At 45.4% G+C, this 14,403-nt stretch overlaps 1 protein-coding gene and 1 non-coding gene across 9 annotated transcripts in view; both read left to right on the top strand.

The window, feature by feature from the left end:
- Positions 1 to 10,686, top strand: part of RAD54L2 (RAD54 like 2) — a 122,448-nt gene extending 111,762 nt beyond the window's left edge. For all 8 annotated transcript variants that reach the window (XM_038566307.1, XM_038566304.1, XM_038566308.1 and 5 more), the window contains 6 exons: positions 49 to 221; positions 728 to 924; positions 3,999 to 4,198; positions 5,283 to 5,372; positions 7,727 to 7,819; positions 9,486 to 10,686. In XM_038566307.1, the coding sequence (XP_038422235.1) occupies positions 49 to 221; positions 728 to 924; positions 3,999 to 4,198; positions 5,283 to 5,372; positions 7,727 to 7,819; positions 9,486 to 10,480 (1,748 nt within the window). In that variant the 3' untranslated portion in view covers positions 10,481 to 10,686. The remainder of the gene's footprint in view (positions 1 to 48; positions 222 to 727; positions 925 to 3,998; positions 4,199 to 5,282; positions 5,373 to 7,726; positions 7,820 to 9,485) is intronic.
- A 2,080-nt stretch (positions 10,687 to 12,766) lies between these two features.
- On the top strand, positions 12,767 to 12,891 carry MIR8800 (microRNA mir-8800). Its single transcript, NR_128740.1, has one exon. It is a non-coding gene; the product is annotated as a microRNA mir-8800 (primary transcript).
- Positions 12,892 to 14,403: the final 1,512 nt, after the last annotated feature.

Below are 14,403 nucleotides of genomic sequence, written 5' to 3'. Positions count from 1 at the left end.
AGTCTTCTCTGCCATGTACTGACTTTCTCCATGTCTTCTCCCTTCTAGATCGGGTGGTAGATGATCTCAATCCAATGCTGAACTTTACCCGGAAGGAGGTGGAGAACCTACTGCACTTTGTTGAGAAGGAGCCAGCTCCCCAAGCATCCTTGAATGTAAAGGGGATCAAGGAGCCAGTCCTGCAACTTGCCTGTCTGAAGTACCCTCACCTCATCACCAAGGTCAGAACCTGGCTTGCATGCAGTTCCTGGTACAGTAGTCTCCCTGAGGGAGGCTTATCTGGCAAAACTAAAGTTTTGTTCCATGCAGAGGACTTGAACTCAGCTGATTCTTCTCCTTGCCCCATGCAGTCCCCCAGCCACCTGTTCCTACCCCAGTCTTGTCCTGGGAGTGCTCAGCTCAGCTATGTGGAATAATTTGGCCAGTGTGAGTTTTTCCTAGCAGAAAGAAGGGAGGAAATTCTAGAAATGTAGTCTTAATTCTCTGAACTTCAACATCCTTTTGATATAGAAAGTAGACTTGGGTTTTGTAAAGGTGGGGCCGGGTTAGAGTCGTGAATTCTACTCTTGTCAAAAAGACGGTAAACCTGCCTGGGTGTCTGTGAGCAGGTTCTTTGCAGGTGTTGGAGATAGCCAGCCCTATTTTGTTTTCAGAGGAAACTTCATTGTATATCAGTCATGTTGGCGCAAAGATTGGTAATTAAATCAACATCCTCCTGTGTCCCCAGGAGCCTTTTGAGCATGAGTCATTGCTCCTTAACCGAAAGGATCACAAGCTGACCAAGGCTGAGAAAAAAGCAGCAAAGAAAAGCTATGAAGAAGATAAGCGCACATCCGTCCCCTACACCCGCCCATCATATGCGCAATATTACCCCGCCAGTGACCAGAGCCTAACCAGCATCCCTGCTTTCAGTCAGAGAAACTGGTGAGTCACTGAAAGAGGAGGAAGATATGCTGCTGGGTCAGCCCAAACGTTTTGATTGGTTTGTTTTTAAACAAAGGGAGAGCCTACAACATGCTCGTTGCCTTTTGTGAACTGACAGGTTCTGCTCTTGGATGAGGTGCCAAAGCAGTTCAGCAGCCCTGGTGTTTTAAATGGCTCTGGCTGGAAGAGTGAGCCACTGGCCTTATGACTCAGGAGAGTCCTTCTGGACTCCTGGAGAAGTGCAGCTTCCTAAGACACAGAGGCCTAACCCTTCCACATAGCTGCCTTCATATCCATAGTGCCTTGGTCCTAGATCTTGCTTAAGCAGTGAAGTTCAAGGGTGAAGGCCAGGTCTTTTGTGGGTCTTAGATTATAGTCAAGGAATTTTCCTGCTCTTAATGAGATTTTATTCTGTGGTTGTGCCATGATCCTGAGAAAAAAATACTTTTCTTGAAACAACTTCTAGAACTGTTCAGAGTATTAACGTGATGGAAGCCAATTGCTGAGTGAAGAGAGAGCTCTGCTCTTTCTAAGACATTACAAAACTGTTAATCTATGTCCTTTTTTTTTTTCATTTCAAGACAAAGTGCCTCATAGGCCTTACCAGAATCAGCCACCTGATTGAATGGTTTGTTTATTTTAATTTTTTTAATTTTTGAGTGGTTTGTTAAAAGACTTTTTTATTTTATTTTTAATTTTTATTTCTGATAGAGAGAGAGAGAGAAAGAGAGAGAGGCAGAGACAGAGGGAGAAGCAGGCTGCATGCACCGGGAGCCCAATGTGGGATTCGATCCCGGGTCTCCAGGATCGCGCTCTGGGCCAAAGGCAGGCACCAAACCGCTGCGCCACCCAGGGATCCCCTAAAAGACTTTTTTATTATCTTGAATTAAAGATTCTTTTATTTGAGGGTAGCGATTTAAAACTTTTTTCTTATGAAAATTACGTGTTAAAAAATGACAAATGAGATTGTAAAAGAACTGAAACCGTGTAAATTTTATGAAAGACTCTTATATTTGGTGAGTAAATTTGCTGCTTTTTGGTACAAGATGCTTTGAAGAAAAACATTATTCTCTTTCATAGCCTTCAGACTTTATTTCTGTGTCATTTTCCAGGATTGTGTTGCCTGGGAATGTTCTCCTTTTTTGTCCTCCACCCCTTTTGTTCTCTTTTCTGGGCTTTCCCATGTAACAACAGGAATGCCCAAACCTAAAGCTAGTGGAAGAAAAGCCATTTTTTGGGGGGGGGGGGGGGGGGGGGGGGGGGGAAGATGTGACAAATTGGTTGGGCTCTGAGGTAATGTCAGCTTCTTTTTTGGCCCAGCTCTGGCCCTATGGGAGGCACTAGCCTCTCATAGCACTTGATAAGCCATACTATGATCCTGCTGATTGCTCCTCCTGTCTGGGTGTACGTGAAGAGCGTTTCAGGCCCAGTTTCCTCGCTTTAGCTCCTCCAGAGTAGGGGGCTTACAATAGGTTCCTGTTACCCTGACTTTTACTCTGATCTGACTTTGGATCCTGGGAAGAGTCCCACTGACCTCTGACGAGAGCCCTGTAGCTCCTGCAAAGCCACCCTGGGCAGACTAAGGAAATGGGACCCAGAAATGGTGAGTTAGCTGTGCTGTTTGGCCTATCTTGAAATGTGGGAGTCCACAGGGCCCAGAGGGCTGCCCAAAGGTGCCTATCGCAACCTCAGAGCAATGTTCTTCAGTCAGGTAAGGAAGAATATACCAGTCCAGGGAGGTTCTCCCCCAAAACTAAAGACCAAAGGCACAAACTTCAGAATGCTTATAGACAGGGTCTTAATTTCAAAAATCTTGAATCAGGAATAGCTTTCTCAGGGTACCAAATCCAGTTGAAAAGGTAAAGAATGAGGAGCGCCATGGGATAGCATTTTTGGCATGCTGGCTTAAGACATGCATAGCTAGTGCTCAGGATGGCCATGGCCATGTGCCATTTAGAAGCCTGGATTCTGTGAACAGCTTTTTGGCTGCTGCTGCTGCTTTTGTGGTGGTGATGACTTAAGAGGGCCACTTTGGACACTGGTCCCCGGAGGAGCCCAATGAAAGGTAATGTGGAGGAGAGAGAGATGTCTGCATTACTTATTGAAACTTGATATTCCAGGGATGCCTGGGTGGCTCAGCTGTTGAGTGTCTGCTGTCAGCTCAGGTCATAATCCTGGGGTCCTGGAATGAGTCTCCACATTGGGCTCCCTGCGAGGGGCCTGATTCTCCCTCTGCCTATGTCTCTGCCTCTCTCTGTGTCTCTCATGAATAAATAAATAAATAAAATCTTAAAAAAAAAAAAAAAGAAAAGAAAAAAAAAGAAACTTGAGATTCCAGAGAGTAAAGATGGTTGAAGTTGGATAGATGCTCTCTCAAGAGAACCTGAATGTGTGACATCACATGGCCCTTTTTCCTTGGGTGAGTGGGAAAGTTTCACCCATTTGTCTTCAACTTGGCAATGCACTGTGTTCTTAAGAGTTTTTTCTCCCTTATTGCATCTTTACCTCTCCCTAACTTCCCTCCAAGGACTAATTCCTAAAGTATGTAGACAGTCCAAATTCTAGAGGAGCAGGTGTCACCTTGCATCTCCATAAAGGTATTATTCACCAACATCTGATTCTTCTTAGACTCTGAGAGGCTTTATCCCTCACTTGCACTCGGTCTTGGTCCTACCTCTAGTCTCCTTTTGTTTTGTTTTTTTTTTGTTTTTTTTTTGTTTTTTTAATTTTTTTAAATTTATTTATAATAGTCACAGAGAGAGAGAGAGAGAGAGGCAGAGACACAGGCAGAGGGAGAAGCAGGCTCTATGCACCGGGAGCCTGACGTGGGATTCGATCCCGGGTCTCCAGGATCGCGCCCTGGGCCAAAGGCAGGCGCTAAACCGCTGCGCCACCCAGGGATCCCCTCTAGTCTCCTTTTGAATTACTCCTACTCTGCAGATTCTTCTGATCCTTCTGAGCAGCAAGTAAGGCTGTAGAATGGGGGAATCTAGAGAAGCTCTGCAGCCTTTGCAGAAAGGTAAGTAAGGGCTGTTCTGCTGAACTTTATTAGTTTGCTTGTCCTTCTCTCATAGGCAGCCAACACTGAAGAGTGATGAGAAGCCTGTGGCCAGTGTTCGCCCTGTGCAGTCCACCCCCATCCCCATGATGCCCCGGCATGTCCCACTGGGAGGCAGTGTAAGCTCTGCCTCTAGCACAAATCCAGCTATGAACTTCCCGATCAACTACCTGCAGCGCGCTGGGGTCCTTGTGCAGAAGGTGGTCACCACAACAGGTTGGGAATTCCTAGGTCCTCTTCTGGGGCTGCCTGTCCCTTTTTGTTTGTTCAGGAAGTATTTATTAAACACCGTTTGTATTCTAGGCCTTACTGCATTGGCACTGTGGGTAAAAATAGAGAAGATAGTCCCTGATCTTGAGGAATTTGCATTCTGATGGAGTATCTTAAGAATTTTAACAGAACAGGGTTTTTTAAAATGTGATATGTGGGATAGACTCTGAGCACTTCAGAGGTTGTGGAAATATCACTGGGACACAGGGTTAGTCTGAGAGAGGTATGAATGTATTGAGTCCTGTCTAACTGTAGGGTTAGCTGTGTATAAAGGACAACATCAAACTCCCTACTTAATTAGAATACGTGAATGCCACTTGCTTCTTTCTTTGTGAGTGATATGGGTTGAGCATGGTGGGCCTGTGGTAGGAGGCTGGCAATCAGTCTGTCCCTGCGATTGGTTCTGTGATTCAGGGTAATTGGGAAGGAAAGCATTTCTTGGAGCTGTGTTTCATCTTATTATCTAGAAATATTTATGGCATATAAATTTTAATAAAAATATCTTGATTTTTCTGAGTATGAAAATAATGCATGTCTATTGTAAAATATTTGTGAAATGGGTAAAAATAAAAAGGGAACCCCTTGTGATCCTACTTCTCTGCCGATTCTTGAACATACTTTTTATTTTTTAGTTAGGTGTGAAGTAATACCAGCAAGGAAGAAGATGAGGCCACTTTTGGAGTCTAAAGAGATGTGGAGCAGATGGATGCAGATAGCTTAGGGAGGAGGAAAACAAACAAACCATCTGATCTAGAACCTTTTCCAAACTAAAACTCTATGAATTTTTAATTAAATCAAAGGAAATTGATCAGAAAGATGATTGGGTTTCTAAAAAGTTTCTCATTTTCCTAGTATTCTCTGTTAGACAACTGTGAGAAGAAGTCCTGCTTGCTTCATCCTCCTTGGTTCAGACCTCCACTCCACTGAGAGGTTTTAGGGAAGCTACTAAGGAACAGGGGAGGATGGAGACTTAGCATCTTCTTGCCCTCTCAATCAAGTAATCTAAATATGAGGTCTTTCTCTTCACTAGATATTGTTATTCCTGGACTCAACAGCTCCACAGATGTGCAGGCAAGAATTAATGCTGGTGAGAGCATCCACATCATCCGTGGGACAAAAGGTGAGAGCCTGAGCAAGATGCCCATCCTTTACCTTTGGTTCAGAGTGTGGAGCTAGGAAGCAGAAGAAATATATATGGCTTGAGTTAGAGGGAGGTTAGGGATTATCCTATAAGAGTGTCACATGTGGAAGAAGCATGAGAAAAAGACAATTTTAAGAGCTTAGCAGAGTTGGAGCAGGCCCAAAAGAGACTTGTTAGTGGCTTAAAAAAAGAGACTTAGGGCCCGTGCATTTCGCCATTGTTTTTTTGGAGAATGTTGCGATGGGTTTGGATAGACAACTGTGTTTTGTGTCAGTCTCAGCCTATTGATAATGATATTCTTAGCTAAAAGCACCTCATGACTCGCCTGTTGGTATACTAATTGTGGCAAGCCCCCACAGACATTTACCAGAGCCAGTGTCATGGCTGAATTGGCACTTGTGGTTCTTACTATGATTGCAAGATGTACCTTAGCAACAACCACCAGTGAACTTTGAAAAAACAAGGTTTATTACTCACAGATCCTGGAGGGCATACAGCATTCCAGGGCCACACAGTGAGGTCATAGGTAGAGAGAGAGAGAGAAAGGAGACTTGCGTCTTTACTAGAGTCCAGGTGTTGGGATGGTTAGTGTCTTGGAGTTTACTTTTGTTGATGAATTTAAAACATAAGAGCAGAAATTAGGGCATGGGAAGGGAAAAGCAGGGTCCATTCAAGGTTAAGCTTTCTGGGTTACTCTGGGCTCTCTGCAAGGGGAACTTGGTGAGGACAGCCTATTTCCTTATCTAGTTCTTTAGTTAGAAGCTGTGTCATACAGGTGCAATTTGTTTATTCAATCAAGATGGATGCCTTGGCCATCGAAAGCTTAATACTTGGCATTTAAACTACACACAGGGATTCCAAAAGTGGAGAGAAAGAGCTGTGGAATGGATTATAAGTGAACATATATGTTATTGTGTCCCCTTACCCACTTGCTCAGAGTAGAGTTGAGGTCTCCAACTAGGAAATGCATTGAGTAGATGAATTAGTATATGTGGGTTGCATGACAGATATTTTGAGTGTGGCAATTTAAGATTTATTTATTTATTTTAGAGAGGGATGGGGAGGAACAGAGGGAGAGGGGGAAAGAGTCCTTGGCAGACTCTGTGCTGAATGTGAAGCCCAGTGCAGGGCTTGATTCCACAATCCCGAGATCATGACCTAAGCCAAAACCAAGATTGGATGCTTAACCAACTGTGCCACTCAGACACCCCTTGAGTGTGGTAATTTTAAAAGTCCACTGCTTCTGGCCTCCTTACAGAGGGAGATGAGATTGCTGGAATTAGAAGTTTGGACTGGACATTGTCAGGATGCAATCTGAGCCTATTGTTCATATCATCCTTTACTGTATGAGGCTCCTTGGGGTTCTTTGTTTATCAAGGAGATTTTGACCTTGCCTTGTTGGGTCAAAGTACCTTTAGGCTCAGGAAAAAGATGCCATGAAGCACATGACATAAAGAGAAGATTATACCCAGCCCCTTTACTAGGCTTGTCTTAGCCTAGAGCATAGGTCAGCAAACTATGGCCCATGGGCCAAATCCTGCCTGCCTCCTGTTTCTGTACCTGTGAGCTAAGCATGGGTTATACATTTTCAATTGGTTGAAAAAAATCAAATATTTTGTGGAACCTGAAAATTATATGAAATTCACATTTCAGAGTCCATAAAGATAGATCTTTGGAGAACAGCCACCTCCAACTGTTTTCATGCTATGGTAGCAGAGTTGAGTGGTTGCAACCTCATGGCCCACAAAGGCAAAAATATTTACTAACTGGCCCTTTAAGAAAATGTTTGCTGACCTCTGACCTTCCAGGAGATTGATCAAAAGACAGAAGGTAGGTTAGTGTCCTATGGGAATAGAATGCTGGTCTTGAATTATTCCAAGGGAGAAGAGAGTGTTGAGGCAATGAGGCTCCTTCCTCACAGATCAAGAAGACGACCCTTGCCAGAGTCCTTTGGCCAGAACCAAGGCAGCCATCTTACTCTTTCTCCCAGCACCCTGTTTATTTCCTCCGTTGCGTTAACCTTTCCCGATATTTTCTGGCATCTTTGTCTTTCTCCTCCTCTAGAGGCTGAGCCCCATGAGACAGGGCCCTTTTCTGTCTTGTGCTCTTCAGTGTCTAGAACAATACCTCAAACATGGTAGTCGTGCTGTGTGGAATGAATGAATAATTTCAGGCCCATAGCTCAGTGCTCCACTTGTTATCTTAGGGACCTTGAGAGAGGGTATGAGACCTAATTTTATAGCTGTTTCCCAACCCATGGTGTCTAGGCCTAGAGTTTCCCAAAGTTGGCTGATTGCATGTCTGCTCCTAGCAGTTTTCCTCCTGTTTCTTAGGGACATACATCCGCACCAGTGATGGGCGGATCTTTGCTGTCCGGGCAACTGGCAAACCGAAGGTCCCAGAAGATGGTCGGATGGCTGCCTCAGGTATAGTGGCTTCTACTTTCTATAGATCTACATGGCATTTTTTTGTTTGTTTTTGTTTGGTATGTAATTAGTTTATTTTTTGAATAATGTATACATGGTTCACAATTCAACAAAAGGTGTAAGAGAGGTAAAGTGAAAAGTAAGTTCTTCTCCCTACAAGCCCCCAACCATCTATTGCTCCTTTCTGGAGGTGCTTTTCTCATTTGCTTTTTTCAGAGATCTATTATACATATACAGGAATGTATGTGCACTTCTATGTATGTGTGTCAGTCTCTGTGTTAAATATATATACATAACTTTTCTCCATTTTTTTTTTCTTTTCTCCATTTTCTTTAAAGATTTATATATTTACTTGAGAGAGAGAGTGGGGGTGGGGAAGGGCAGATGGAGAGGAGAGAGACTCACAAGTAGACTCTGGGGTGAGTGAAGAGCCCAACATGGGGCCTGATCCCATGACCCTTGAGGTCCTGACCCAAGCCAAAACCAAGTGTCAGAAGCTCAACCAACTGAGCCACTCAGACACCCATCTCCATGTTTTTAAAATAAATGCTAACTGACAATACCATACTGTTTATTTTTATTTTTTTCACTCACTAGTGTATCTCAGTGCTTGTTCCTTATCATTTCTTTAGATGTGCCTCATTGATGGTTTGCACAGGACACTATTAGATGGGTATAACACAGTGCATTACCGAGTTCCCTGTCCTTGAACATTTAGATTGTTTTATCCGCCCCACTCTGCCCCCCCCCCCCTTAACAGCAACAGGTCATAATCATGTGGATATGTCTAAAAGATAAATTCCTAGAAGTGGGATTACCAGTGGGATTACGTCAAAAGAGAGTGTGTGTGGCACATTAATAATGTTAGGAGCTCTCGCCAGGTTCTCCTCTATAGCGTGGCTTTCATCTATCCTCCTGCCATGGAGTATGAGCACTACACTGCTCTTGTTCCCAACTTTTATTATGGAAATTTTTATACCTATAGATAAGTTGAAAGAACAGCACCCATGTACCCCACATCTAGATCCAATGACTGTTATTCTCATAAACTTTCTTCTGTTTCTCTCTCCTATTACTGGAACTATTTGTAAGCTGAAGATGTCATGTCATTTTGCCTTTAAGTACTTCAGCACACATCTTTTAAGAGTATGGAGATTCTCCTCCTAGCCACAACACCATTATCACACTGAAACAAAAACCTACAACTCCATAGTATTACCTAAAATCCAGGCTGTATTCTCACTTGTCCCAGTTGTCTTTTACAGTGTGGATTTGGTTTTGTTTTTAAACAAGAATGGACCACTTTTTAAACTTCATTTTCCTTTTCTGTCCCATCCTGGTCACTGGCTGTCTCTGTCCCTTCTCAGAAAGAATCCAGCTAGATATAAGAAGGATTTCTTAGCATTTCATATTCATTATCTCCTAGGATTCACCTTGATCTAGTTTCACAGACTGGGGAACTGGGATGTGGAGAAGTTACATGTCTTATCATAGACTTGTTTCCTCAATCAAAGGATTTCTTTCTTTGTGACTGGGAAAAGTTGACTGAAGGATATTGTTTGGATATCATACTCTTTGAATTTGGAGGACCACAGGACAAGATTATTTTTTAATGGAATTTTTCCTATGTCCTCCTTCTCTCAGTGACCTATATTTTATTCCCCAGGTTCCCAGGGGCCTTCTCTCGACTCCACAAGCAATGGCAGACACAGTGCCTCATCACCCAAAGCCCCCGACCCTGAGGGGCTGGCTCGGCCCGTCTCTCCAGACAGCCCAGAGATCATCAGTGAGCTCCAGCAGTATGCAGATGTGGCTGCCGCCAGGGAATCCCAACAGAGTTCCCCAAGCTCCAATGCCTGCCTGCCTGGACCCCCAGCCCAACTTGTGGACAGCACTGCTGTTCCTGGGACAGCTCTCGGGACTGAGCCTCGACATGGGGGTCATTGCCTCAATAGTTCCCTCTTGGTGACCGGCCAGCCCTGTGGTGACAGGAACCCAGTGTTGGACTTACGGGGCCATAAGCGAAAGTTGGCCACACCGCCTGCTGCCCAGGAGTCAGCCCGCCGGCGGTCCAGGAAGGGCCACCTGCCAGCCCCCGTGCAGCCGTATGAACACGGGTATCCAGTTTCTGGCGGGTTTGCCATGCCACCCGTCTCCTTAAACCATAACCTCACCGCTCCCTTCACTTCCCAGGCTGGGGAGAACTCCTTGTTTATGGGCAGTACCCCCTCCTACTACCAGCTGTCCAATTTGCTGGCAGATGCCCGCCTGGTATTTCCAGTGACTACTGACCCTCTGGTGCCAGCAGGCCCCGTCAGTTCCTCTTCCACGGCTACCTCAGTCACTGCCAGCAACCCCACCTTCATGCTCAACCCCTCTGTTCCAGGGATACTACCCAGCTACTCACTCCCATTCTCACAGCCACTCCTGTCCGAGCCGAGGATGTTCGCGCCTTTTCCTTCCCCTGTCTTACCCAGCAACCTTTCACGGGGCATGTCTGTCTACCCAGGCTACATGTCCCCACATGCAGGCTACCCAGCTAGTGGCCTCCTCCGGTCCCAGGTGCCTCCATTTGACTCTCATGAGGTTGCTGAGGTGGGGTTCAGCTCTAATGACGATGAGGATAAGGACGATGATGTGATAGAGGTCACTGGTAAATAGCTGGGGAGCCCCTCTCCACCTCACTTGGAGCCCCCGGCAGGTTGCCCACCAAGCTGAAAGGCAGCAATCTGGGCTTTCTGAGATTGGGCACTTGGCAGGAGAGAAAAGGAAGAGGACAAAGAAAGATGGTTGACCATAATGGCAGGGCTCTGTTGCTGTTTAACAAAAGAGGCAAAAAAAAAAAAAAAAAAAAAAAAAAAAGCCAACAGAGCAGCAATAGTGGGAAATCAGGGACCCAAAACAGGAATGGAGGGGCAGGGCAGCCTGCCTCTCTTCCTGCCTGCCTTGCTTATGCTGTGTGCTTGCTTGCTTGCCATCTGAGTATAGAAGCTCACATCCCATTTCTGTCTTTGGGAACATTCTCTCCCAAGAGAGCTGCCTTACTGGGTGACTTAGCTTGGCCTAGAGAGGGGAGGGGAGGGAAGAAGGGTAAGTGAAGGAGGGTGGGCAGGGAGAGCAGATGGAGATTTCATGTGAAGTGGAGTCCTTTTAGGGGCAGGAAAGAAGCAGACCAGGTATGTGTGTTTGTGTGTGTGTGCGCGTGCATGTGTGTTTTTATGTCTATACGTGTATGTAACAGCAGGGATGGAGGTGGGAGGGGAGGGTGGGAGAGACTAAGGGGGAAACTAAAAAATGAATTTATTGTTTTTAAAGTGGAAATAAGAGTGTGGTGGTTCATGGCAACTATTATTAGGAACATTGGGATGAGCCCAGGAGAAGAGCCATGGAACCCATAAGTTTCCTTCTAGTTGGGTGAAAAGAAGGCCCAGCTAATCCAAGTCCCTGGTTATCAGAGCCACATTTATTTTGAATTTAGGGGAAATTATGAGAGAAAATGGGGCATTATCAATCTCTGTATCTTTCCCCAGTGGTTGTCTCTGAGCAGATCTCCCTTCCCAGGGTGTGAGATTGTCTGTGTGCAGAGGCTGGGATGGGGATACTGCGGTATATGAGCAAGAGGTCATGAAGTTGTGGCCAGAATAGACCTTCACAAGGATGGAACTGAGCCCCCACCTGCCTATCCTTGTGGCCTTTCCTTTTCCTTTCCTTCCCCTCTAGAAAGCTCCATGTTAATTTATTTTTTATGGGCAATTATTTATTATTCGGACTTTCCTTGTGTCTTGTTTGGGGGGGGAGGGGCTGGATTTGGGGAGGGTAGGAAATAGGAAGGGAAATGTTAAGATCTCCCAGACCCCATAGCTGCTGGTGAATAAATCCCAGGTAGATGGTGAATTGACCAAGGAAAGAGAGTTAGGCTTGACCAAAGGTTACACTAAACAACTGTGTTTTCGGGAAATGGCCTCTCAGGAAGATCAGAGAATCTTGTGACTGGATAGTTAGTGGGGGTGAGACTCATTCCACAGAGATTGAAACTTGGGATCATGGAGTTTGCTCTTGGGAAGTCAGTGACCCCCAACTTGGAGCTATGTCCTCTTCGGATGACGTTAGAGGCAGGCCCTCTGTGCTGAACAGTGAAACTATGCATTGGTGACTGCTGGGTTGAGAGAATAGGCTGTTGGTTTCCTATTGGGAAATGCTGTGGCCTCCTCAGTCTATCAGATGATTACTGTGGGCCTGGTGTTTGTTAGCTCTGTCCTCTGAAGGAACACAGAGCAGCCCTTCCTCTATAGGAGCCTTAAGTCTGGCTTTTGTCTGAAAGAATGCATCAGGCATTCTGGGTCTACCTTTCTTGTCAGTGGTGGGGAAAGGGGCATCTAGTCTTTAAGTATAAACACTGGCTGTCTTCCTATTGGCTGTTTTTCCCCCTGCTACCAAGACTTTGCTAGGCAGTTCTTTATGATGAACAAACCTGTCTGGCTTTACAGTTTTGCCACCTATTCATGGGTCACTCCCCACTGAGCAGCTGCTGCACTTGCCTCTTCCCAACTTTGGAGGCAGCTTAGCCAGGTCACCCCTAATAGTAGCTGCTTCTGCAATTCTTCTGACCAGCCTGTTTCCATTGTTGTAGGGCTTTAGCACATTCTGGGGTATTGTCCCCAGAGAAGAGACAAGGAAATGGCTGATGGGGCTGCATGCATGTGTGTGTATGTGTGTATGTGTGTGTGCACGCACGTGCGTGCATGCACATGCGCGCGTTTATGTGCTGTCTGGTTGCACCAAAAGTGGAACTTAAGGAGCTTTCACTCTCTGTTTTCATAGGTACCCTGTCAGACACTTAACTCTCCTACTCATAGAAGCCTTAGATCTACAATTTAGCTATGCAAATTATTTTAATAATTTTAAAATAGCAGTTCCAACCAGTGCTTTCTCTTCCAGATGCATCCCAAGAATGGATGCTGAAGGGACTCAGTTGGAGTGGGCTCTCAGGTTTGAGACTGGTGCAGTAGGAGTGAGCTAGCCTGGATCTCTGATTTGCAGAGCACACTCACAACCTGGGCTACAATTGATGCCTCTAAGGCCCCGGAATACTGAGATCCCAGAGACGTGTGTGTGTGTGTGTGTGTGTGTGTGTGTGTGTGTGTGCGCGCGCGCGTGTGTGTGTATGTGTGTATGGTGTTGGGGAAGGAGGAGTATGTCTGTGTTCACCTCTAGGAAATTATAGCAGCAGGCTCTGAGAATCTGGAAACTATCAGCAAGGAATTGAAACCAGTCACTGGAGGGATGGGTCTCTGAAGGTACCAGGAAGTGAATGGGTATTCTGAGAGGCAGCACATACCTTTTCTCTACCCACCGATTCCAGGGGCTGGGTCTTGTTTCAGGTCAGAAGAGGCAATAGTTTTGGGAGGCTGACCTGGCTAGAGAAGACTTTCTTTGATATGTGCAGCATTTATTGTATAGGGGGGGATAGGGTGGGATCATGGGAAATTGGAATGCTACCAGTTTCATGTTTGGGGGTTTTTTGTTTTTGTTTTTTAATCTGAAAAACACTTTTCTGACTTTTCTGCTGTCTCTTTATGTATGCTGGTAGGCAAGTGTGCATGCACACCAAACATGAGCATGTGTGTGAGGGAAGCAGGAAACGTCTCAGAGCCTAAGAACATGTTTTACATGTTTTACAGCCTCTTTGATCAGAAACACTTGGTGGTGGCTTCCACCTGCCATCCATCCAGGGCTGAGTAAAGGAAGGGTGGTGATATGGGATGGAGGTGGGGGTGGGGTGCAGTAGGTCAGGCCCCTCAGAATTTTCCCTCACCATTGTCTTCCATAGGATGTATTCAAGCCCCATCCTTCTGGTTTAGTTAGCCTAAATCCTCAGGCTAGGGTATATAACACTACATTAATGATTCAGGATTACCATTTGTAATGATACACAATTTCCTTTTCTTAATATCTTTGTGGATAAAAATTGAACCAGAGACAAAGTAGCCATTTCAGTAAGAAAGTAAGTGAACCATGTTGGATCAGATCATCGGATATCTGCCAAGTCCTCACCCCCTCAAGTTATGCTTCTTGAGCATCTATCTCTTTCTGGTCCCTGGAACTCTCTTCCCTAGGAATTAGTGTGTGGTATTTCTCTGTATACTTGTGATTCAAAACTAAATATGAAATTCCCCTCTAGGGCATGAAGCAAATAGCTGGGGTAAAGTTTTGCTGATAGGTTGAAACACTCAACCAAACTGTAGCAGTCTGGATGGGACTGTCACTCCCAAAGCTTTCAGCAGAGCAAGGCCCTTGGTCTCAGTCCGTTAGAGCTTAGCGTTGCTCTGGAACTGAGTCCTCATCCCCTGGGGAAAGTCTGGGGGGTTTACATTCCTTATTCCTAGTGTTCCTGGCCATGACCCCCTTCCTCCCACTTTGTTTCCTGTGATTTCTCAGGAAACCAGTTTCTCTTCTGAGCCATGGCCTCCTGTGCACTCAGCTAAGTCATTCTTTCCCCAAAAAACCTCTGAGAGAAGAGCTCTTAACCCCAATGGACCCACAGAAGACTTTCTGGCCCTCCTCTAACTTGGTCCCAGGAAATC

Source organism: Canis lupus, chromosome 20 (genome assembly GCF_011100685.1).
Source record: "Canis lupus familiaris isolate Mischka breed German Shepherd chromosome 20, alternate assembly UU_Cfam_GSD_1.0, whole genome shotgun sequence".
Classification (NCBI taxonomy): Eukaryota; Metazoa; Chordata; class Mammalia; order Carnivora; family Canidae; genus Canis; species Canis lupus.
The sequence above is the reverse complement of the archived record's forward strand: the minus strand, read 5'-3'. Positions and strand labels throughout refer to the sequence as shown.